Genomic DNA, 22,175 nt, shown 5'->3' on the forward strand with positions numbered 1-22,175 from the left:
CGTTTCAAATTGTTAAATAATGTTTATCCATGCAAAGAATTTTTACATTCAAAATTTAATATTGAAGACAATGTTTGTACTTTTTGTTTAGCTAACATTGAAACAGATGAGCATCTCTTTTTCTCGTGTGTTTATTCAAAGATATTTTGGGATAGTTTCTGTATTTGGGTTTATCAAAACAACTTAGGTGTCCGTTCTTTCAATTACAATGATGTTAAATTTGGCGTTATACTGGAGGACAAATCAAAAGATTTAACAATTAATAGTATGATTGTTATGGCAATTTTTTTCATTCACAAATGTAAATTTGGCAATATTAAGCCTTTATTTAATGTTTTTATTCATGATATGTCATCTTTAAAAGAGTCTTTGAATGTCTGTAAATCTAGGAATGCACTTTGGCTATGTAATAATCTGGAAGCTCTTTCTTTGAACCCTGTAACTCTGTAATTATGGCTTTCTTTGTTCTTGGTTTTCATTTTTGTTCAATTGTTTGACCTGCTCTTCTTGAAATATTGAATGTTTAATAAGCCTGTATGGTTTTTGAAATAAATATTAATAAAAAAATAAAAAAATAAATTAAAAAAAATTCGTTGGACTTTGTAATTCAGCTCTCATTTGGGTCTTAATTCAGGTATTTAGGAAAATGTAATGCTGGAGTGTACAAACATTCCTGATGTAAAAACCCTTTAATAGCATCACAAAACACTACTAATTGAAATGTAGTGTTGGTTACAGTTTTAGTCCCTGTATTAAAAGATCTGTGACTTATATTGGGTTACAGTCTTGTATTTTGAATTTTGCTGTTGGGGATACCCTTGTGTTGATATTTGGATTACTCATTTTTGCCTATTCCAGAGCAGTAATTCATCTAGATGCAGCAATTTAGAAGAAAGTACTCCTAGTGATGCACATTTGCATGGAACACTGTTTGTGCAGATGGCCCGTCGCATGTTAACAGAAAGCAAAATACAGCAAGAATTTTCCATCTCCTTCTCCTTGCTGTTGTGAAAACTGTCAACTTTGCAAAGCGCACAAAAAAAAATCTAGGGCCTGCCCTGCAGTAAAGACAATACACACACTAACGTAAGAATAAAGACAGTAAAACAAAATGGACCATTCACTGAAAAAACTTTGTCTTATCAAGCTTAAAGGGAGAAGGGGGGGAAATCTTGTAAAAATACAAGTTTAAGAATGTGCAATTAGGACCTTTAGAAAGGGTGTTATTTAATTGCCATTATTAGATTTTATTTGAGTAAAAAATTAATGCAGTTCTTTGGACTCAAGTCACAAATTTGAAGTCAAAATTTAAAAGGACTGGCAAGAATGACTCGTGAGCCCTTTGACTTGAAAAATCTGATACTCTACTACAGGCATGGAATAAATTTGAAAGTAATTAGCACACATTTAGTTGTATTTTCCTGATTCACAAAATGTGTTCACTGTTAGTCTTTTGGTGTTTACATGTTGAAGAACAGATGACTTGTTTTGGATGCTAAACTTAAAATTTAGGACTTGATGCCATGAAGGTTTGTTAAAGCATTGATTACACCTTGTTCCATTAGAGGACACTTGTGGTGTTTGCTTAATTATAGATTTTATAAATGTTTGAATTTTTATTTTCCTCATACCTATCTTTTTTTAGTTAATTCATTTTCTGATATTTATCCAGCTATGGAAAATAAAAGACGCTCAACTCGGACTTTTTTTTTGTCATTTATTCCGCATACAGGTGTTTTGGAAACAAAAAAAAGCGGAGACCACCAGTCTCCGCTCAACATGTTTTCTTAACGCTTATCATTATAAACAGACACAAAAAAAGGATGAGATGACAACGGTGACAAAACACAACAAAACATAAGTCCAATAAACAAAAAACACGTATGTAGAAAGTTTAACCAATAACAACATACAACCCAGGAGAAAACACACAAGACGGTGTGACATCGTCACACAGGGGGGAAATGTTGGAATAATTAAAAAACACGGTGAAGAGAAGAAGAGAAGAAATAAACTAAATTAAGGAAGCAAACACAACGCAGGGCTGCATCAGAGATTCAAAGTGACGGGAAAATACAAAAGGACACAAGGAGATAAGAATGACATTCATTGATTAGTGAACAACAATCCAAACAGATGTCTTTCCTCCTTTTCCACTTTTTGTTTTTTAAAAATCAGGTTTGAGAACAGTAATATAGAGCAGGTAATCATGAGGAGAGCAAAATTAACATTCACAAAGGAAAATGCAGAACACCTGATATATATATATTTTAAGCACACACGACTCCTCAGAGTTACACTCCAATGTCCAAGGATCACAAGTTGTTCAAGATTAACTTTTTTTTAAATCTGTAAAATCACCATTCAGTTATGTTGGAACAGCTTCTTGCCAAAGCCCTCCCAATGTATAGCCATTTTTTTCTAAAGAAGTGAACTATAATAGTGTTGGGTTTAAGTTTAAATCTGACCTTTTATGTTCTATTAGTGGGTTACAGTAAGTTGCCAAAGGAGGGAGCTGGGAAGTGAATATTTTCTTACACTTTGTTGGGAATAAATGGTCTAAGCCAGTTTTAAACTCAGGTCTGCTTTGGTGTCGTGGAAAAAGATATGGAGGAAGCAGGTGTTTCCAGAGTTTAAAACACACAAAACCACTGAAAATCAACTCGGACAAATGGAGAGGAGGCTGTTCATGGGGCGTCTGTCGCTGAAACAGGAACACTTGAATGGGGAAAATGTTTAAAGAGGAAACGGTGGTGGGAGGAACAGTGAAACGACTCGTGGCGTGCAGTCTGTGCGGGCCTGCAACCATCTGAAGTGAGGCATTATTTCATGCAAATCACACAGTCAGTTATTCCCCTTTAAGCCTCCAATCTCATTTTAAAAAAGGAAATAAACGGAGGTAATTTTACATAAAGAAACATAATCAAAGCAGAAAGAGATTGCTGACATGCAGGTGTGGAAGTTTTGAAATAAACAGCACAGGTTGGCAAAAGCATCGATTGATTAGTTTTATTTTATTTCAATTGGATTTTCCTTATATAATTCAAGATATTTTATCACACTCATTAAAAAAAGAAAGAAATGTGAGGCTCCCATGGATGTTGGTATTTTAATAAAAAGGGGCATCCATAGGTAAGTGGTCGAGATTAGCGATGTAAGACCCGGACAGGCTGCAGTGCACTGTCATGGGGTGGTAGGCTGTGGGATGGATGGGTTGGTGGGAAACCAGCTGCTCCAGCTCTAAAGCCAGCACTCACTGCTCCTGAGTCAGACTCTGTAGGACTCCAACACTGGAGTGAAGCCGCAGTCGGAGCAAATTTCAACGGGCAAAATTTACTCGTGTGGTGCAGCAAAAAAGCATGAGGGGACAGGAAATAGCTTGGGCAGGGTTGTAAACATAAACTGCAAGAGCTAGCATGGCTAGCGGGCTAACAACAGCAGTCCACAAAGCTGTAAATTATACAACGTTTTATCAAATCATATTTTACTGTCAGTAACCTCTGCCACTCTCCTTGTACTCACTGCAGCCAAGCAGCATCCCTTCTTCTCTGCTACTTGTATTATTTCACTGTGCAGTTATTAAGCAAGACTATAAACAACCAATATTTCCTGAATGAGAAGTCAATCCCACCTTTTCTCTCAAACTGGCTGGACATTGGAGAGCCTCAAGATTTCACATGTCAAAGCTCAGTCAGATTCAGATTTAACTCAGGTAGGTCAATTCGCGACAAAAAGCAAACGTGTCTCGCCCCGTTCCACATAGAAAAGAATGGGAAGCGAAATCCAGTCTGACTGATACTAAGGCGCTAGTATGGTCACTGACAGCATCAGGTAGGTGTTCACCTGCTTATCCGACTCCATCTTAATGATGGTTTTCCACTAAATGTCTTACAAACTGACACATCAATGAAAATGGGAAAGGTGTGGCAGTTGACGCAATGGAGGATGTGATAGCTGAAAAAAAAGGTTAAGATGAAGCAAAATGAGGTAAAAGTGGAGAAAAACTGAGGTTGTTTAAATAAAACCAAAGGGAATGTATTGTGTGAGTCATTATTTCTCCCTCCGAAAGGCTAAGACTTGTGAGTGTGAGCACTTGGTTATGTTATTATCAAATTAGTTTGTTGTTGGATTTCACTGCATGGAGAAGCATATGTTTTGTTTAGCAGTGTGGATCAAATCATTATTTTCAAATGTGCGTGTGTTTTCATGTGTGTGTTTGTTATTTTGTCGATGTGTGTGGACGAGGGGGTGCTCATGGCTGTTTCCTGTGGGAGAATGGCAGATCAGGGGTGAGAGGTCAGTGTCTCAGGGGGTCATAGTGGGGATGAGGTGAGGTCAGATTCGGGGCAAGTACTTCTCGATAAATTCCTTTACAGCCGCCATCTCCTGCAAGAGAGCAAAAGAGATAATGGCTGAAAATAAAGTTGAAATAGGATTTGACAAGATCTGAGAGTTACATCTGTTCCTTAAATCATCACGAGTGATATAAAGGGCATCAAAAATGCTCACCACCCATGGACTTTTTAAACACATTTTTACTAATGATAAATCCCCTTCATCCACACACGACTCATGGTGGTACCGTACCTGAGGACAGGAGCTGTGAGGGAGCCCTGGGTAGGTTTTGAAGGTGATCATCTGAGGGTTGACTATGGATTTGAGTTTTTCTGCCGTCATGGCACCAAACTGCACTGGGATCATGACGTCCATCTCGCCGTGGCACTGCAGGATCGGGATGTTCTTGTTGCCGCTTGACGCCTGCAGGACAGACGCAACACGCAGACTTAGACGATGTGCAAAGTAAACCCGGCTAAATTAGAAAATCTTTTTCTTTTGGTTTGGAGAAAGTTTAAGTCTGCAGTGTGGAACTATTTTAATATGAAAAGTAAAGCAGCCCAAGTTAGAATTGAGGAGGCAGAAGAACCATATAACTTCTCCACAGTAAAACTGTGACTGTACCGATGGGAAACTCCTGTGAAGTGGTAGCCAGCAACTGAGGGCCACAACGCCAGCCAACTGATGCTGGCAGGTCAAGGCGGTATACAAAGACAAAGCCCCGCCCTGAGGAGGAAGTAGACAGAGAGAGAGACAGAAGTTTATTACATGCATTCATTTACATTTTTTAATATATTGTGTTACAAATATCACTCTTGTGGAATATAACACAATGCTAAGATATAAAGACCTACCTGAGAGAAGCCACCGATCATTATACGGTGTGGGGGGATCCCATTTTTGGCCTCATGTTCGATTATGGCCTTGACTAGAGGAAAGCAAGAACAAATATGTGTTATTCAACATTTCAGAGAGACGACTTACATTGTCAAACAAACCCTTCAGATGTTATTGAGTAAGGAGTGTGATAAGAGGCAGGTAGCTTGGTGCTAACTTGGCTCATTGGGCAGCAGACGTCTAGCAAGGCAAATTTCTGTTTCTGCTACACAATCAAGTTTTTCCAGGTGAGTGCACACAAACAAAACATCAGCGGGGGATGTAAATAAGTACATTTATTCAAGTACTGTACTTAAGTTCAAATATGAGGTACTTGTACTTAACTTGAGTATTTTTTTCTCATGCTACTTCCTACTTCTATAATACAATTCAGAGGGAAATATTGTAGTTTTTACTTCATTATTATCAAAACATATGAAAATGTACACCTGAAACTATTAGTCAATTAATTGACTGACAGAAAATTAATTGGTTTGGGAACTATTTAGATTATCATTTAAGTCCTTTTTCATGGTTCCAGCTTCACAGATGTGAAGATTTGGTGCTTTTCTTTTATACTATTTTAATTTATTTTCAATAATTTTGAGGTTTGGACTGTTGGTTGGACACAACAACATTGTGAAGGCGTCACTTTGGGCTCTGGGTCATTGTGACGGCATTTCTCACTATTTTCAGAAGTTTTACAAACCAAACAATCAATGGATTACTGGAGAAAATAATCAGCAGATTAATCCATAATGAAAATAATCATACCAATACAGAATAGTTAAAAATGAACTCCACCTCAACCAACTACAACAGTAAAATCCTGCTTTTACATTAATGCCTGAGTAATAATAATCTAATGAAATAATATGTAATAGTATAACAGTCACAGGGGATATTTTACTGCTTTGAGTACTTTTACTTACTTTACTGTAAGTAAATTTTCCTGATTTTACTTACACACTTTTACTTAAGTAATATTTTCAATGCAGGACGTTTACTTGTAACAGAGGGTTTTACAGTGAGGTATTAGTACTTTTACTGTAGTAAAGGATCTGAATACTTCCTCCACCACTGCAAAACACTGATCACACATGTCACTCCCTGTCACTTTTAGGATTTGTTTAAAATTCTGACTCTGAACTTAAAGGAGTTGTTGTGCTCTCTGACCACTGGGAGGAGCCTCAGCTCATCCATAAAATTTCTGGCTGTTACAAGGTCATTTGATAAGCTTTTAAAATATAACACATTGTTAAAGATTAAACCAGTGGTTCCCAACCTTTTTGGCTTGTGACCTGTTACAGAAGATCAGTGTGTAGTTGTCATGCCCTTGTCATGTTTCAGATGTCTCTGAGGGGTTAGCAGTTCTACCAAAGAGTGATTTCCCCTCTAAACTTCTCACGTGGTTTCATTTAAATATCTTTTTGAGGAAAAAATAGGTAAAATTATTCAATATTTCACAAGAAAATGAAATATTAGAGAAAAGTTTTTTTCTCTCAATCATCTCACAACGCCTCAGATTTATCTTGTGACTCTTTGGAGGGACCTGACCCCTGGGTTGCAAACCACTGGACTAAACTATCTAACTGTATATTAAGTTAATTAATAATTAATTAATAATTAAAACTAGCTCCACCTCGAGCAGCTACAACAGTAAAATGCTACTGACACATTTCTAATTGTAACAATCTAATAATGTCATAATAATATATCACTCACAGACATTTTACTGCAGAACGAGTACTTTTACTTTTGATACTTTAAGTACATTTTGTTGTTAATACTTCTGTACTTTTACTTAAGTAGGATTCTGGATGCAGAACTTTCACTTGTAATGGGGTATTTCTACATTGTGGTATTGGTACTTTTACTTTAGTAATGGGTATAAGTACTTCTTCCACCACTGGTATTAATCCAGGACTGAAAATAGTCCCCAACAAATGCACTATTTACTCCTGTTTGAGTAACATTTGCTAAAAGCTACGGTGTCCAGCTGTTTTAGCCTTTTTTGTTTATTGAATGAAACTATACATTTGTGACCAATTTTTTAAGATTAAGGTCTTCAGTGGGAACCAATGGGCTTGGAGCTGAGTGCCAGCAACAGGGTAGGGAAGTTGGAAATTATTGAGAGACAAACTAATGCACTTGATTTTATCATTTCATGGGATTTGTTATCAATAACAAAAATATAGAATAACTAAAGCTGATACCATCCAATCGCGATAGCATGCCGATACACAGTATGAGTACATCTCTGCCATTATGGACCAGCATTAAAACATTAAACTCACTGTTGTCCGCTGCCTTCTTGATTCCAGATTCGTCCTCTGGGGACTCGGGGCTGAGACCCATAAGGTCAAACCTGCACACACGCAGAGGCGAGCGTTGAAGGAAATCAATAGATACAATCGCAGTATTGTCAATGCCAATATGAGAGCCTATTGTGGTTTCCAGGGAAACAATAGCACCCAGTGTTGAGCTAAAAGGCCGTCTCTTTCATCACGCCAACTCACCACGCGGGCATCACCGTCTTCATGTTGAGAGTGACAGGAATTGGGGGTCTGCAGGGGGGAAAAGGGAGGGAGAGAAATTAAAACATGACAGTCAGTGTAGGAGATCACCAGCAGTCGGGAGCTAAATGTTGGTGGATTAATTCACTCAGCAAGACAGGATGATAGATAAACTACTGGCCTGAAGCTGCTTTTGCACTCTGTCGGGCAAATTGGCAGAAAAAAACTGTATATTTGTCCACAGGTTCATGTTGTACTTCACGCCACACAACCACACAAAGAAAAAGATGTTAGTTTTCCTCCCTGCTGACAAGTGACAGTGTTGGAGGCATAAAATATGACAGAAGGATCGGAGAAAACAAGACTTACGCGTGGGGGCAGATAAACTTGACGTGAGGCAGCTCGATCCCCGTGAAAGTGTCTGCCCACCCGTATCTGACAGAAAACAAGAGAGAAAGAAACTCTTTGTTTCTAATCCTGTTTCAGCAAAATGACTAATATGCAGTACATCAAACCCAAATGTACTACAGCTTAGTACAATGTGTAATACATTGTGTAGCACCATATGTGGTCTACAAATAAATATCACTTCTACACGTGTTATAATAATTTGCACTTGAGGTACAATTAGGCACCCACCATAGGAGATATTTTGATCTCCATTGTAGAGAGGCACCGACACGATTTAACATCTGATTAAGTGAATCACCCGACATCAAGAGCTGATTTGAGAGCTTTTAAATTAGTCATTCATGATGTGAATGTGTGTGGTGTATTATGAAATTAAACTACATGAATATGGGCATCAATTACCACATTTACACTTGATGCATCTCTGGCAGTTCAAATAGCTATGTGATATAAAAAAAATAAAATAAAGCCAAATGTAAATTTAAGCAGGGCCGTAGCCGGGATTTCAGGAATACTGAGGTCAGAACCTCACACAGCCGAGACACTGTTGACCCGCCACAATAAAACAAAAACAACACTGTGTAAAATTCATAAAAAGGAGTGTTCAAAATGATAGAATTACACTTTTTATTTGTTCAGTTTAATTTTTTCAATTTTATGTTTGTCCTCCTCTAATCAAAAATGTGTTTGACCTTCACTGTGCAGAGTTTGACTCTTGAAGGCTGTTTTCACTTTCATCTGCTGAAGGTGGAAAGTTTCTCTGAGCTCAGTTTAAGATGTGTACGTACAAGTAGGATTTTTGTGACATTACAACTAGTTTGAAAGCCAATCATGGTTCAATATGCAACTGACACAAGTGTGATGTGGAAACTTTAAACCTCCAGTGCTCATACACTGAGAATGGACTTTACAGTGAAGTAGGAGACATCTTGTTCAGCAGTTAAACGTTTGAAATGAAAAATATTTCCATGGTCATAGTTTATGGATTTTTCAGTGAGGGAGAAGGAATAGATGTAATTTTAAGAATGTTTACCGAGATAATTGAACTTTTCTGTGGAAACACCATAAAACCGGACACAGATTATTATTCAAAGCAGAGTGGTTTTTTTTAATACGTCTGAAAGATTGTCTGGACGGGATCTTGAACAGTGATATCTTAGAATACAGAATACCTATGATTATTAAGCTTTTAGCTTAAAAACAATCAAATTTAGTCAAAAAACCCAACGTGTAGTATTTATGTTATCGTATAATGTCAAGTCAAACAGAAATATTACACAGGACACGACCTTGCAGCCCTGAATGCAACCTAGCAGCACTGGACACTCAAATCCCCTCCCAAGGTAGTTTAAGTCTCTAATTCTTCTTGGTTACTTTTAGCCACATGTTGAAAAGGTGTAAATACATCTGTATTTGCAGCTAAATGGGAACAAAAGTGTATTTAATCTCATCTGGATTTTATCTGGATAAAGATAAAGAGATACCCGAGTTACCCAGTACCCACATTAAATGGTACTTTTTGATACCTGACTCTTTCTGATCGAAACAAACATTTATCACCATCAGAAACTTTAATAACTTCGATGTAGCTGTAGTTTAGTGTTAAGACATGTTCATCAGTTTGAGATCAGGTTTCCATAAATTTAGTTTAGATTTCAGAGCATGGTGATGGCTCCAAGGGTCCTTGGATATTGTTTGAACTTTCCAATACTACTGAGTTTTAGTACAGAACCAAAACGGCTTTTTTTTTTAAAAAACCTTACTTTGAGAAATATAAACATTCACATATTTTTTTTTTATTTAATAAAAGAAGCCAAAGTTTTTCTAATATTAAATGTTGTCTAAACACAGGCAGTTGTACCAGAACTTTGCCTGAATAAAATAGTCTGAAATTGGATTTTTTTTTTTTAAACAAAAAAACTAAATCAGGAACAAGTTTCAGTCTTTATCAAAAAAAGAACTGAGGTTTGAGGCCCAGCCAATGAAAAGTATCTGTTGTAATATCTGAAGCAGGAAATTAATTTGCCAATGCAGAGTACAAGTATGAAGACACCCAAGTTATGTAGAAAGTATATTATAAGTATACCTTTACTCTGGTATTGCTCTCGTATACGTTAAAATAATATCAATAAATGAATATAAAAAACAGAAAAACAAACTTTTTAAATCTTTCACTGAGGGCTGAATGTACAGATATTCATCATGAATTAAGAAGAGATTATAACATCACTCACCCTGAGTCTCCCAACCCATGAAGGAAGATCACCTGCAGCACAGATTAAAGTTAGATTAGAGTAGTTAGTGTCTTTTCAGAATTTATTACTCATATTCATACTACAACCAAAGAAACTGGGAACGTTTCTTAGCATTTCCCTCCAAATGCAGAAACAAAAGACCGTTAGAAGTTTTTGACAGTGATCGACCACATTGGACACATTAATTGCTGAAGGGAGGAAACCTGTGAGCGGTGCGGTATGTTCAGTTCCATCTTGCACTTTACAAATAACAAAAAACCCTCTTTGAACTTTGAGACAACTTATCACATTGCGGTCTGATGTACACGATGTACTACTGCTAAGTGTGCATACTTGTTCCAAAACAGAGGAAAAACAGGTGCCAATCTCTCATTCTTGCCAAGATAAGCTCTCACTGCCAGTTTCCACACACGCTACTCCCCGCAGAGAAACCATGAAAGGGAAAAACAACAATTTGGAAAGCTGGCAAATCGCTGCTCTTTGGCTGGAAATCAGTGACTCCGCTGTCTTTGCATAGATCAAAACCCTTTTCTTCCATGTAGGGTTTGAGTCGAGGTTCAGAGCTGGAACCAGTGACAGTCAGCTTTGATCCTGGTCTTCAACAAATCCCTGCACTGTACCTGACAACAACTCCTTTCATTTTTACACTCATCATCTACACAATTTGTCTGCTTACTGTACTGTATTTGTTACACCTCCTGCTACAGGTGCAGCTACAGGTGTGGCTTCTCATTACAAAGGAAAGGTGTTTATTAGGACTCAGTAAAATGGTAGAAATCATAGGGATTTTTTAAGGATGAAGTTAGTGTTCATTGCTTTTAAAAGGCCCAATCTGTAACTTACAGGCATTTCTGAAAATATAATTGAAGAGTTTGACTTTGTTAGCATTTTGTTTGTTAACTGATCACAATCAAAATAAATGCTGCTTTACTGCAGTCTTTACAAACAACCAGGTAAACTGTGGTCAGTTTGAACATAGCCTTAGTCTGTGCATTAAAACCCCTGTCAATCAATTTGGGTCCATTTTCAGCAGGTTTCAATTTTATGTTTTAGATTTTTGTGGTGGTGAGACGTGTAAATCATGGATTGTAACTTTACATTAGGGTTAGGGCTACTACTGCCAATACCATAACAACTTCTTTTGATTTCATACTTTGAGGAATATCAACATATTTTTGTACAAAACCCCCTTTTTTCATTTAACAAAAGAAGCCAAAGCTCTCAAATGTTAATCGCTGACTAAATAATAGGAGCTGTAACAGGAACTTTGCCTGACGAAAATATTTTGAAACTAGCAACATTTTTATTTAAATTAGGAACGATCTGATCAAAGAATAAGTAAACAAGATAATCAATCTGACCAGACCTTTTGCTGCCAGCTTTCAATATTCAACACTTGTTAAAAAACTCTTTTGAATTCAACAATTGGAGTTTAATGAAAAATGGGAAAAGTGGACTGTCGAAGTTATATCAGTATGTTATTTACCTCACCGAGCTATGGACACAAAAAAAGTAAGAGGCTCGATACCCAGACTTAATGATGGTAAATGTGACGTCAAACAAATGTTTAAAATATTACTCAAACATTTTTCACACAGGACTGTGAGTATTTAAATACAACTAACTTTCAATCAATTTATACAGTTATTGCCTCAATATACACTAATTCCACTTAAATGAGTCAATCAATAACATTATGTCGAAAGGCAAATAAAGGGATATTACAAGTAAAACATACAGTACAAAGGCTTGTCCTGCCTTTTAAATTCTCTACCTAGAAAATCAGGAGCCAAAGTGAAGACCCATCGGATGGGAAGGTATTTTGGTTTTAAGATCCTTTTAATATCAAAGCACTACAGAGCTGTAACTGTCTGATCTAGTTTAATGCAGCAAGACGGAGGTCTTGAAGGTCTGGAGAGGAAGTCAAACTCCATGTTCCTACACAAAACATCAGCTGAAGAAGCAAGTGTTGGGGGTTGACCTGTCAGGCAGCTTCAAGGCCACAGAAAACCTTCCATCATGAAACAAAATGCAGCATTTGATACCCACAAGCTGAAAGCGTCCTTGAGCTAGATGTCGACACTCCTTCCCCACCCATCCTCAGCTGCTCAGTGACTATACGATGCTCTGAATACGAGTGTCAATAACATTAAAGATACAAAAAGATGTGCGGTTTCACTCACCGCCGCGGTCTCCTTCTCCATCCCAGACACCGTCACAGCCTCGGCGAGCAGCGGCACAGACATGTTGTTGCCACACATACACTGTAGGGGGTGCTGGGGTCAGAAAGGAGGACAGAAACACCAGAGGTCGGCTGAGTACAGATAGCACAGGGTGGCACTACATAAAATATGTTGTCGATCATGTGCATCGAGGCCCAGCAAAAAGCTTTATTTGAATTTGCAAAATGTCCCTATTTAATTTCCGCATGATTCCCAGAGCCTTCATACTAACCACGAGACCGTTCACATGACAAGATATAAAACTGGAAATATTTAAACATCTACTCAAAGCTTAAACTTTACATCTTTTATTCCTCTGGTTGCAGACAGATCTTCCAGAGCATTTTCTGGATGATAAATGTTTTTAATAATACAAATAAGAGTTTACAAATCTATGTTGCTTCTAATGAACCAGCCCTAGGCTCTGGAGTCTTTTGATTACATCATATTAAATTGGGAAATACTTGTTTTCTCTGGTTTCTATATCTGGAGGACAAGCAAATTGTGCAAGCTCAATAGGACTTAATTTCAACCAGGGACATTTTTTAAATCATATTTTTGTCCTACAGTTTCAGTTTGATTTAGACACTAAAAATCTACACAATGTCCTCTGACTGTCCACAAATGTTCGTGTTGTTCAATACACACAGCCTTCGATTATTACTCAGAGCAATAAGCTTTACGAGTAGCACTGTGCTCGGGGGATTTTTTTAGCCCTGGGTTTTGCCTCTCAGGTTATAATCAAAGATAAGGCAGTAAAGGACAGCGCTCATTTAAGTAAAGATGCACATTATCTATCAAAGAAACTGAATGTGATTTTAAGTAGGGTTAGTGAATTAATAATACAGATATTTACATAGAAAACATTTTTGTTGGAATACCATTAGAGCTGCAACTAATAATTATTTTTATTATCCACTAATCTGCAGATTATTTTCTCAATTAATCGTTTCGATTTTCAATTTACTGTCATCTATGACGAAGAAATATGGGCTAAAAATTACAATATTTGGCATTTTCACTTGAAAAACGACTGAAACAATTAATCAATTACTAAAATAGTTGCCAATTAGAGCTAGACTGATAAATGGGCCAATATTAGTTTTTTGCATAGATCGGTATCAGTGTGTATGTCGGCTGATTAGTAGCAAGAATCATCAAGTGCCAAACTAGGTTTGAGGTAATTAATTATATTTTGTATCACTTCACTTTTACACAGTTTGTCCACCAGAGAGCACTGACAAGTTGATTTCTTCAACCGTAAAATGTCCCGTCTAATATCTTGGTCACAATTCTTTAAAAAACAAATCTAAGTGATCCGTATCAAGATTTTTGTTTATGTTATGCGTTTAACTATGGGCCGATATATCATTATCAGATTTTTTAACTCTAAAATATCCATATCAGTATTGGCCTAAAAAAAAAAAATCGGGCTCTATTGCCGATAAATTTTCTGTTAATCGACCAATTGATTAATCACTAATCGTCGCTCTAGCTACCATTATAATGGAGAGCATGATAACCAATTTTATTATAATGTATTATTTGCTATTATTTATATATAAATGCAGGAAACAGCAGGGTTCCCTTGAAAACACAAAAGAAAAAGAGAATTTTTCAGTTAAAGTAGACGATGCGCACTGTAGATTAAAAAAATGTTTATTACAATTCTCTTCCTCCAAACTTGTTCACAAGTCAAAAACCAAATGTTCAAATCACCAGGACAAATTCTGAAACAAGCAGAGCTTATTCAAAACAGGGGACTTGCAGACACATGTAATGGGCAGCGCCGTGTACAGTGGTGTCTGTCATGAAGTCTGACAATGAACAGCTCACTGGTTATCAGCGCAGCCATTCAGTCCGCAGACAGGAACAACAAAGCTGAACATACCACTTATACGCACAAACACACATAATGAACCTGCTGCTGAACCTAAAACAGTAGTCATGCGGTGTTTGTGTGAGGCGGGCAGGTTGCTGTAACTGACGAGACTCATTAACTAAATGAAACACACTCCCTCTCCCTGTACTGTACTCTGTAAATCGGCCGCAGACGTCCATCCCTCTGCACAGTGAGTCAGCCACCGATAACAAGCATGAGATCAGGTGGTTGTTTTACAGGAAAGTCGAGCAGTAAAAGCCTTCGCTCCTCAATGCCCTATAACTTTCTGATGATGTGGGACAGGATGAGGCAAGACGGAACGGGCGGGTCAGATGGCGTGCTGCCTGATTTGCAAATAGGCGATGTGGAGATGAGAAAACGTCTGAAACACAAAGGTTAATGTGTAAGCCTTGAGTGGGATAATACTCTACGCGAGTTAAAATTGCACCGCTGTTATGGCCGTTTTTCCCGTGGCCTGTGTGTTAGCGCTTATCATCTGAAGGTCATATTCACAGCTAAAATACGTGGAAGTGGTAGGTAAATGTGTGATTTAAGCGTCCAAAGTGTAGACAAAAGAGGGTTGTTTTTGCCCTGCATCCTGACCCTTCATAAATGAGTAATAGCTGAATAATAACTGAGCAGAGTTAAGCACCAGGAAATAGTCTCTTTCAGTGGTGTAGAAAGTTCTGGTTTGAATCTTTAAGCATCAAAGGCTATCAGAAGGGAAATATCCACATGTATGTTTTTAGTGATTGAACGGAACTAAGTACATTTACTCCAGTACTGTTTTTCTTGTATTTTACTCGAGTATTTCCATTTTATGCTACTTTATGCTTTTCCTTCGCTACATTTCAGGGAGAAATATTGTACTTTTTACTCCACTACATTTACCGTCTACTTTTCAGATTCAGATTTCACAATTAAAAAATATATTATAAGCTCATAAAATACAATGTGTTGTTAAAGATTAAACCAACTGATCCCAACCTTTTTGACTTGTGTCTAGTTGGGTCACATTTCACACGTCAATGAGTTGTTAGCAGTTACACCAAACAGTGATGGTTTCATTTAATTTAAATAACAGTTAGAGGATCAAAGAGGTCAAATTATCCAATATTTCACAAAAAAGAAAACATGGGAGAGAGTTTTAATATACAAATTTGTGTAGTAGAAGTTTTTTCTTCTTTTCAATCCCATTAATCACCTCATGGCCCCACAGATTTATTTATCTTGTGACCCTTTGGAGGGGGCCTGACCCCCAGGTTGGGAACCACTGGACTAAACTACATAACTGCATATAAAGAAGCTAAAACTAGCTCCAACTCAAACAGCTAAACAAGAGTAAAATAACAGTAACAATCTAATAATGTAAGATATAATAATATATTAGTCACAGGGGCCATTTTTCTGCAGAATGAGTACTTTTAATACTTTAAGTACATTTTGCTGATAAAACATCTGTACTTGTACTTAAGTAGGATTTTAAATGCAGACTTGTACAGGAGTATTTTGAAACTGAAGTATTGGTACTTTAACTTAAGTAAAAGACGTGAGTACTTCTTCCATCGATCCCTCGGTATGATTCTGTTTGAGAAAATGACACGAACAAAACGTGATGTAATAAAAAGGTGCATCGCAAGATGTGCATTCATTATCACCAAATTCTAATTTATTTATTTTTTAAACAAATGTAATTTCGGTACACTCTGGCCCGAGTGGGAACAGACAGAGCCACATAGATAATAGGACTAAAAGCAGACCGCAAAATAAAGAGGAGTGGAAGAAACAAAGAGATAAGAAAAGATAGAGAGGAGTGAGAGATAGAGGAGTGCAGGAACATCGGACAATCTGTTCCAACAAGTAGGACAAGCCCCCAAAATAGGCAGCATATGCAAAGAGGCGATTAATCACTTTTATACCCTTTTTTTCCACCTGTTATTGTTCAGCAGATGAACAATGACCCGTAAGGCGGACTTCCAGCATAATGCCCCATGAGGGTTTTCAATGCACGCTCTAAAACAATGGCTCACTCTCTACGCTTCTGGAGGAGGCCGGTGGTTAAAAATAGCGTCACGCTGTGTGCGAGCATCTAGTCCAATTCTGGTTGGGTCCAAAACAACTGAAAACAGGACCTGTTCCAGTATACAAAGTCTGTTTAATCAATGCATCCATCTCCTGACCGTGCACTACTTAAACAACTTAACGGATGCAGCAACAACCTAAATATGAATGTTTCCTTTAATTTTCCACAACCCTTTGCCAGTAATGATCAATATTTCAGCAGTGGATGGAAATGCACAAACTATACGTTCACCTCCAACATTTATGGGTAGAAATGACAGATATTGCTGACTGGATTTAAGTGATTGAGATATCTTCAGTCTTCTCCTGATGTCTGTGAATGGGAACGTGACTGTGACAATTATTTTCATTATCTGTTAATTATGCTGTCAATTAATCAATTGGTCTATAAAATGTCAGGGGAAAAAAAGCCAATCACACGTTCCCAGAGTCCATGGTAACATCTAAAAGTTGCTTGTTTTGTCTGAAATCAGTCTAAAAGTCACAGATACTTAATTCAAACTGAATACATAAAAGAGACAAACAGAAAATCCTCATATTAGCAAAGCTGGAAGGAGACAATGTTACATTTTTGCTTGAGAAATGAATGAAACAATGAATTTATTATCAAAATTGTTTGCCAATTAATTTTCTGTTGATTGACTAATCATTTCAGCTCTTAACTGGTTATTCATTAAAGTCATTTATCAAACAAAAAAAGCCAAACATTCGCTGGTTACAGCTGCTAAAATGTAAGCATTTGCTGCTTTTTTCTGTTTTATATCATTGTAAATTCTATCATTTTGAGTTTTGAACTGCTGGTCAGACAAAATTAGCATTTCTAAGACCTCGCCTTTAGCTCCGTTTTACTATTTCCTTTACATTTACTACATTAAATGATTAATCGATGAATGAAAACAATCACTGGTTGCTTTCCTAGCACTAACCACATGTTATAAAAGTTACGGTTGGTCGGGGCACCGTGTTGGCCTATGGGTTTAAGGCACTGACAATGAACTTCATCGCCGCTGGTTCGAGGCCAGCCGGGGAGCTTTGCTGCATGCCACCCCCCATCGCTTCAGCCCTCATTCACTTTCATCATCAGTCATGTTTCTATTGTCTACTGTCCAAAGGAATAAAGTGCCCCAAAATACTTTCTAAACGGTTACAAGCTGATTTACTAGATACAGCTAATGGATATAAATATGGATCATGTCAAATGATAGTGGATATCATCTTGCATTGTGGTCATCATGATATCTTGATTTAGAGTAAAAATGTTTTCCTGGTATCAAAAGGCTGCGTTGTAGTCAAGTGATACTGCTCTGTCACAATAAAATAAGCATCAAAGCACCAACTGCGATACTCCAAATATTCTCAGATGTTTGAGTCAAAATGTTGGAAAACATAATTCAATAGGAATTTCTCAGGTGACACAAACCAGGAAAGAAAGCAAAGAAAAACGCTTCCTGTGTTGCAGCCAACTTAAAGCGCATCACGAGTCTCCATCCTGCATGACTCCAATTGCATTTAAGTCAAACAAACACACACACAAAAAAAACAGAAGCGTGCTGCAGTCTGTGTGTGTGTGTGTGTGTGTGTGTGGACGTCAATCGGCTGAACAAACACACACACACCAGGCTGCTGCATTCAGACAGCTCTTTGCTCAATGGCTACGGATGGCTGGCAAACAACAGGATAATATGCGGCACTGAGTGACAGGCATCCCCCTCCTCCCTCCTCCGCTGCTGCTGGAGGTTAATAGCTCGGCTAGCTAGCTGGTGTAGAAACTCACAAGTCAAAAGAGCAAACCGAAAACAGTGAGGTTAAACCGGCTATTGTTAGCGAATAAAAAATAATTAGTTTAGGCAGCTGAAGCAGAGGAAGTGGGTGGCGTGGGTGTCGAAGAGGAAGGAGACAATGAATGGTTGAAGCTTAGCTATGTTGTACGACCCGTCGTCCTCGGTAGTGATGGCATTCAGCAGCGCAAAGCACTTGCGTTTAATCCCGGTTTAGCTGCCCCCCCTCCGCCACACACACACACACACAATAACCGGGGCAAGTGGTAGTAGAGCTGCTAGCTAACGACGCGCACACACACATTGATTGTATTGTCGTCTGCCGGTGTCTCTCTTCGCCTACCTCGGGCTAACGTTACGATTCAAATTCGAACCTCTAACGCGGGCCGTTTTTTAGAAGACCCCTTAACCACCAAAAGGCTCAAACAAGAATCAGTTTGGACCTGGATAAAGTGGTAAAAATTAAACCCGCGGCCCGCTTACTAATACAAATTCATACACTCACCGCTTGCTGTCCCAGTTCTCGACGGAACGGAACTTCCGCTACTGGCCGCAGACAAGCAGGGGGCGGGGACAGAGCGTGGAGACGTCATCACATAGCAACGCCCTGCTGTACGTTCATGGATACCGGTATATTATGAGAGCTTATTTTCTGATTATCTTACGATACATCCATGAACACGACTTTGTTTCCTCACAAAATTACAGATATAATCAATATAACCCAATATATGATCAATATACAGTGGTTAAAAATCACTAAGTAGTGTCAATAACCCTGTATCAGAATCAGAATCAGCTTTATTGGCCAAATATGTGTACACATACACCTCTCGATGTGCTTACACACAGAACAATTTACAGGAAGATATAAATAGACATACAGCTAAAAAAAAAAGTGAACAAAAACAGCCAAACATAAACACAGAACTATTATGTAGGCCTACATAGGTGAAAAATAGGTGATACAATTAAAAAGCAACAATGTCCAACAAACTTCAATGTATACAAGTCAAGTTTTCTGTAGATCATAAAATATCAATTACAAATAGTGCAAAGGAATAAATATCGACTGGGTAAAGTACTAGATTACTTTATATACATGAAGTGGGTGGTTATGTACAGTAGGCTATATGTATACATGTCTTGTATAGCCTACAGTATATACAGGATACGGCTGCAGGATGTATAGATGAATGATAGAGCACAGTGTGTATTTTAACCTGTAAATATATAATTTGTAATTTGTAGGTTAGTGGTTTTAATGTTACAGGGTTACTGACAGTGACAGGCTGTGGGTAGAAACTGTTCTTGTGTCTGGTTGTTGCGCCAACCGGACGGGAGGCCCTTCACACCCTGGAGCAGGCTGTGTCCAGGGTGTGAAGGGTCTGCGGTGATATTTCCTGCCCGTTTCCTGACTCTGGAGATGTAGAAGTCCTGAATGGAGGGCAGGTCGGCACCAGTGATCTTTTCTGCAGTCCTGAATCCCCGTTGTGATCTGTTCCTGTCCTGTTTGGTGGCCGATCCAAACCTGACAGCGATGGATGCACATACAGCAGACTGGACCGGCAGGTTGACCTTCTTGAGCTGCCGCAGGAAGTACATCCTCTGCTGGGCCTTTTTTCATGATTGTGTCAATGCTGGACGCCCACTTTAGGCCCTGGGAGATTGTGGATCCCAGAAACCTGAAGGTTTCCTCAGCAGACACGGTGCTGCTGAGTATGGTGATGGGGGGCTCCTCCTGAAGTCCACTGTTATCTGCACAGATTTGAGCTTGTTCAGCTCCAGTTTGTTACACTAAAACATCCACTTGCCTACAAAATTATAAATAATACATTTACAGTTTAAAATACAGAGTGTGCTCTAATATATCATCCATTTATAAATCCTGCCCACTGTATATACTGTATATCTATTTATGTACATGCATATATTATATACTAAATACATATTATATTTTTTGCTTAGTACTTCTCTTCCTGTGTGCACTGACGTGATAGTGAGCTGCTGTAGCAAAAGAGTTTCCCCTCAGGGATCAATAAAGTATTTCTGTTTCTGATTCTGATTCTGATGCTGTACATAATCACCCACTTCCTGTATATAAAGTAATCTCTTACGTTACCCAGTCAATATTTATTGTATTTGTTTACAATCTACAGAACACTTGACTTGATATAGACATTGTATGTTGTTGGTCATTGTTGCTTTTTTATATATATTTATAGATACACCTATGTTTTTTCACCTACTTGTATGTACATACTAGTTCTATGTTTATTTATAGTTACTCGTTACTTTTCAGATTAAGATTTTACATTCAAAGCATATGATCTGTTTACGAAGCGTGACACATTGTTATAGATAACATTACAACATTTTACTTAAGATCATCAATAACAGTGATCCAATATGATAATATTACACTGACAGGAGCCATTCTGCATGATACCTTTTACTTTATACTTTAAGAACATTTTGTTGATAATACTTGTGCACTTTTAGTTGAGGACTTTTGCATTTCTACAGTGTGGTCTTACTACTTTTGATTTGGTCTTGCACCACAGTCAATATATATGATGAATGAGAACAACATATATGATCAATACATCCCCGTAACAGTATGATTGCCACATTTTCTACTTTGATAATAGCTGTACATATTTACAAGAGTTTTTAATACACTTTGATTTTTTGTTTGTCTCGTTTTGGCTTCCTTGAAATAGTAAAAAAAGGTCAAGCGTGTCTGAAACACATGAATGTTGTACTGCCAAACTTTAGCGTCAACAGCATTTTATTTCCATTTCGTTTGAGGCAGCATTGAAAAATGGTATTCATGACTTCTGTAGATCACATCAAGAGTAAAATGGGACACGCCGCTACTTCTCCAAATGTAATTTGTAAATACTTTGAGCAGCACAACTATCTGCGTGGTTAGACACCACTAGAGGTTTGTGAGGATTTGTTTAATTAGGTGAACCAAACCTTTAAACAAAATTATGTGTATTTATAAATATTTGCTTCTAAGAAGTTCTGCAAAAGTTCCATGTGAGCTATTAAGATTAACATAAATATCTACATCAACTATAAAATCATAGAGCAGACACTATACTGCATGTAAAATAGTTACCTGAAACATTTAAGCGCACTGTCAAGCATGAAACTAATTATTCTTCCATTTTGATGTGTTTTTTAAAAACAGCAACATTCTCGGAGAGCTCAAACGTCATATTTTCTCCTGACATCTGCTCCTTTCACATTCCCATAAAGCACTCACTCTGCCACTGACTGCATGATGACACTGCGTTACAAACTCAGTGAAATCATGAATGACATAACGCCTCAGTGGGGAAAAGAAACTGGAAGGTGTGAAGGTAATGTGTGTTTTTAGGGAGCTTTAATAAGCTTTGGTCTAACAGCTCTGTAAAATGGCTTGTTTGTGTTACAAGCGTTGCTGTAGAGGAATCACAGCTCAGCCTGTTCACGTCTGCTGTGAGTGCAAAGAGGGAATAGACCTCTACTGCAGGAAGCCTTGGAGTCGGTCCAACCCTGGGTCTCATACAGGCTTCCTATCAAATCCTCGACTCCGCTAACCTCGCTCTCCCTCAGATGACGACAAACGTACTTAATTAACTGTGTCAACGCAGCGAGCAGCTGCTGGGAATTCATCTCATCAGAGATAAACTGAGGAAAGACAAATAAAACATTTTGGACTATAGAAACCTGCTCAAACAAGAAGACATCAGTCACGTAATAAACCACTAGGTGGCAGAAAATATCCAGCACTTGTTAGTGGACAATGTGTTGGCTTTACAAAAGGA

General features: G+C 37.9%; 1 protein-coding gene across 1 annotated transcript; it reads right to left on the reverse strand.

The window, feature by feature from the left end:
- Window positions 1-2,995: 2,995 nt before the first annotated feature.
- lypla2 (lysophospholipase 2) lies at window positions 2,996-18,927 on the reverse strand. Its single transcript, XM_044171916.1, has 10 exons — window positions 18,863-18,927; window positions 12,577-12,669; window positions 10,373-10,404; window positions 8,097-8,162; window positions 7,731-7,778; window positions 7,509-7,579; window positions 5,190-5,263; window positions 4,960-5,061; window positions 4,588-4,758; window positions 2,996-4,386 (listed from the first exon to the last, which is right to left on the reverse strand). The coding sequence occupies exons 2-10, from the start codon at window positions 12,652-12,654 to the stop codon at window positions 4,336-4,338; spliced, it is 693 nt and encodes a 230-aa protein (XP_044027851.1). The 5' UTR covers window positions 12,655-12,669; window positions 18,863-18,927; the 3' UTR covers window positions 2,996-4,335.
- Between the last annotated feature and the right edge of the window lie 3,248 nt (window positions 18,928-22,175).

This window comes from Siniperca chuatsi, linkage group LG17 (assembly GCF_020085105.1).
Source record: "Siniperca chuatsi isolate FFG_IHB_CAS linkage group LG17, ASM2008510v1, whole genome shotgun sequence".
Classification (NCBI taxonomy): Eukaryota; Metazoa; Chordata; class Actinopteri; order Centrarchiformes; family Sinipercidae; genus Siniperca; species Siniperca chuatsi.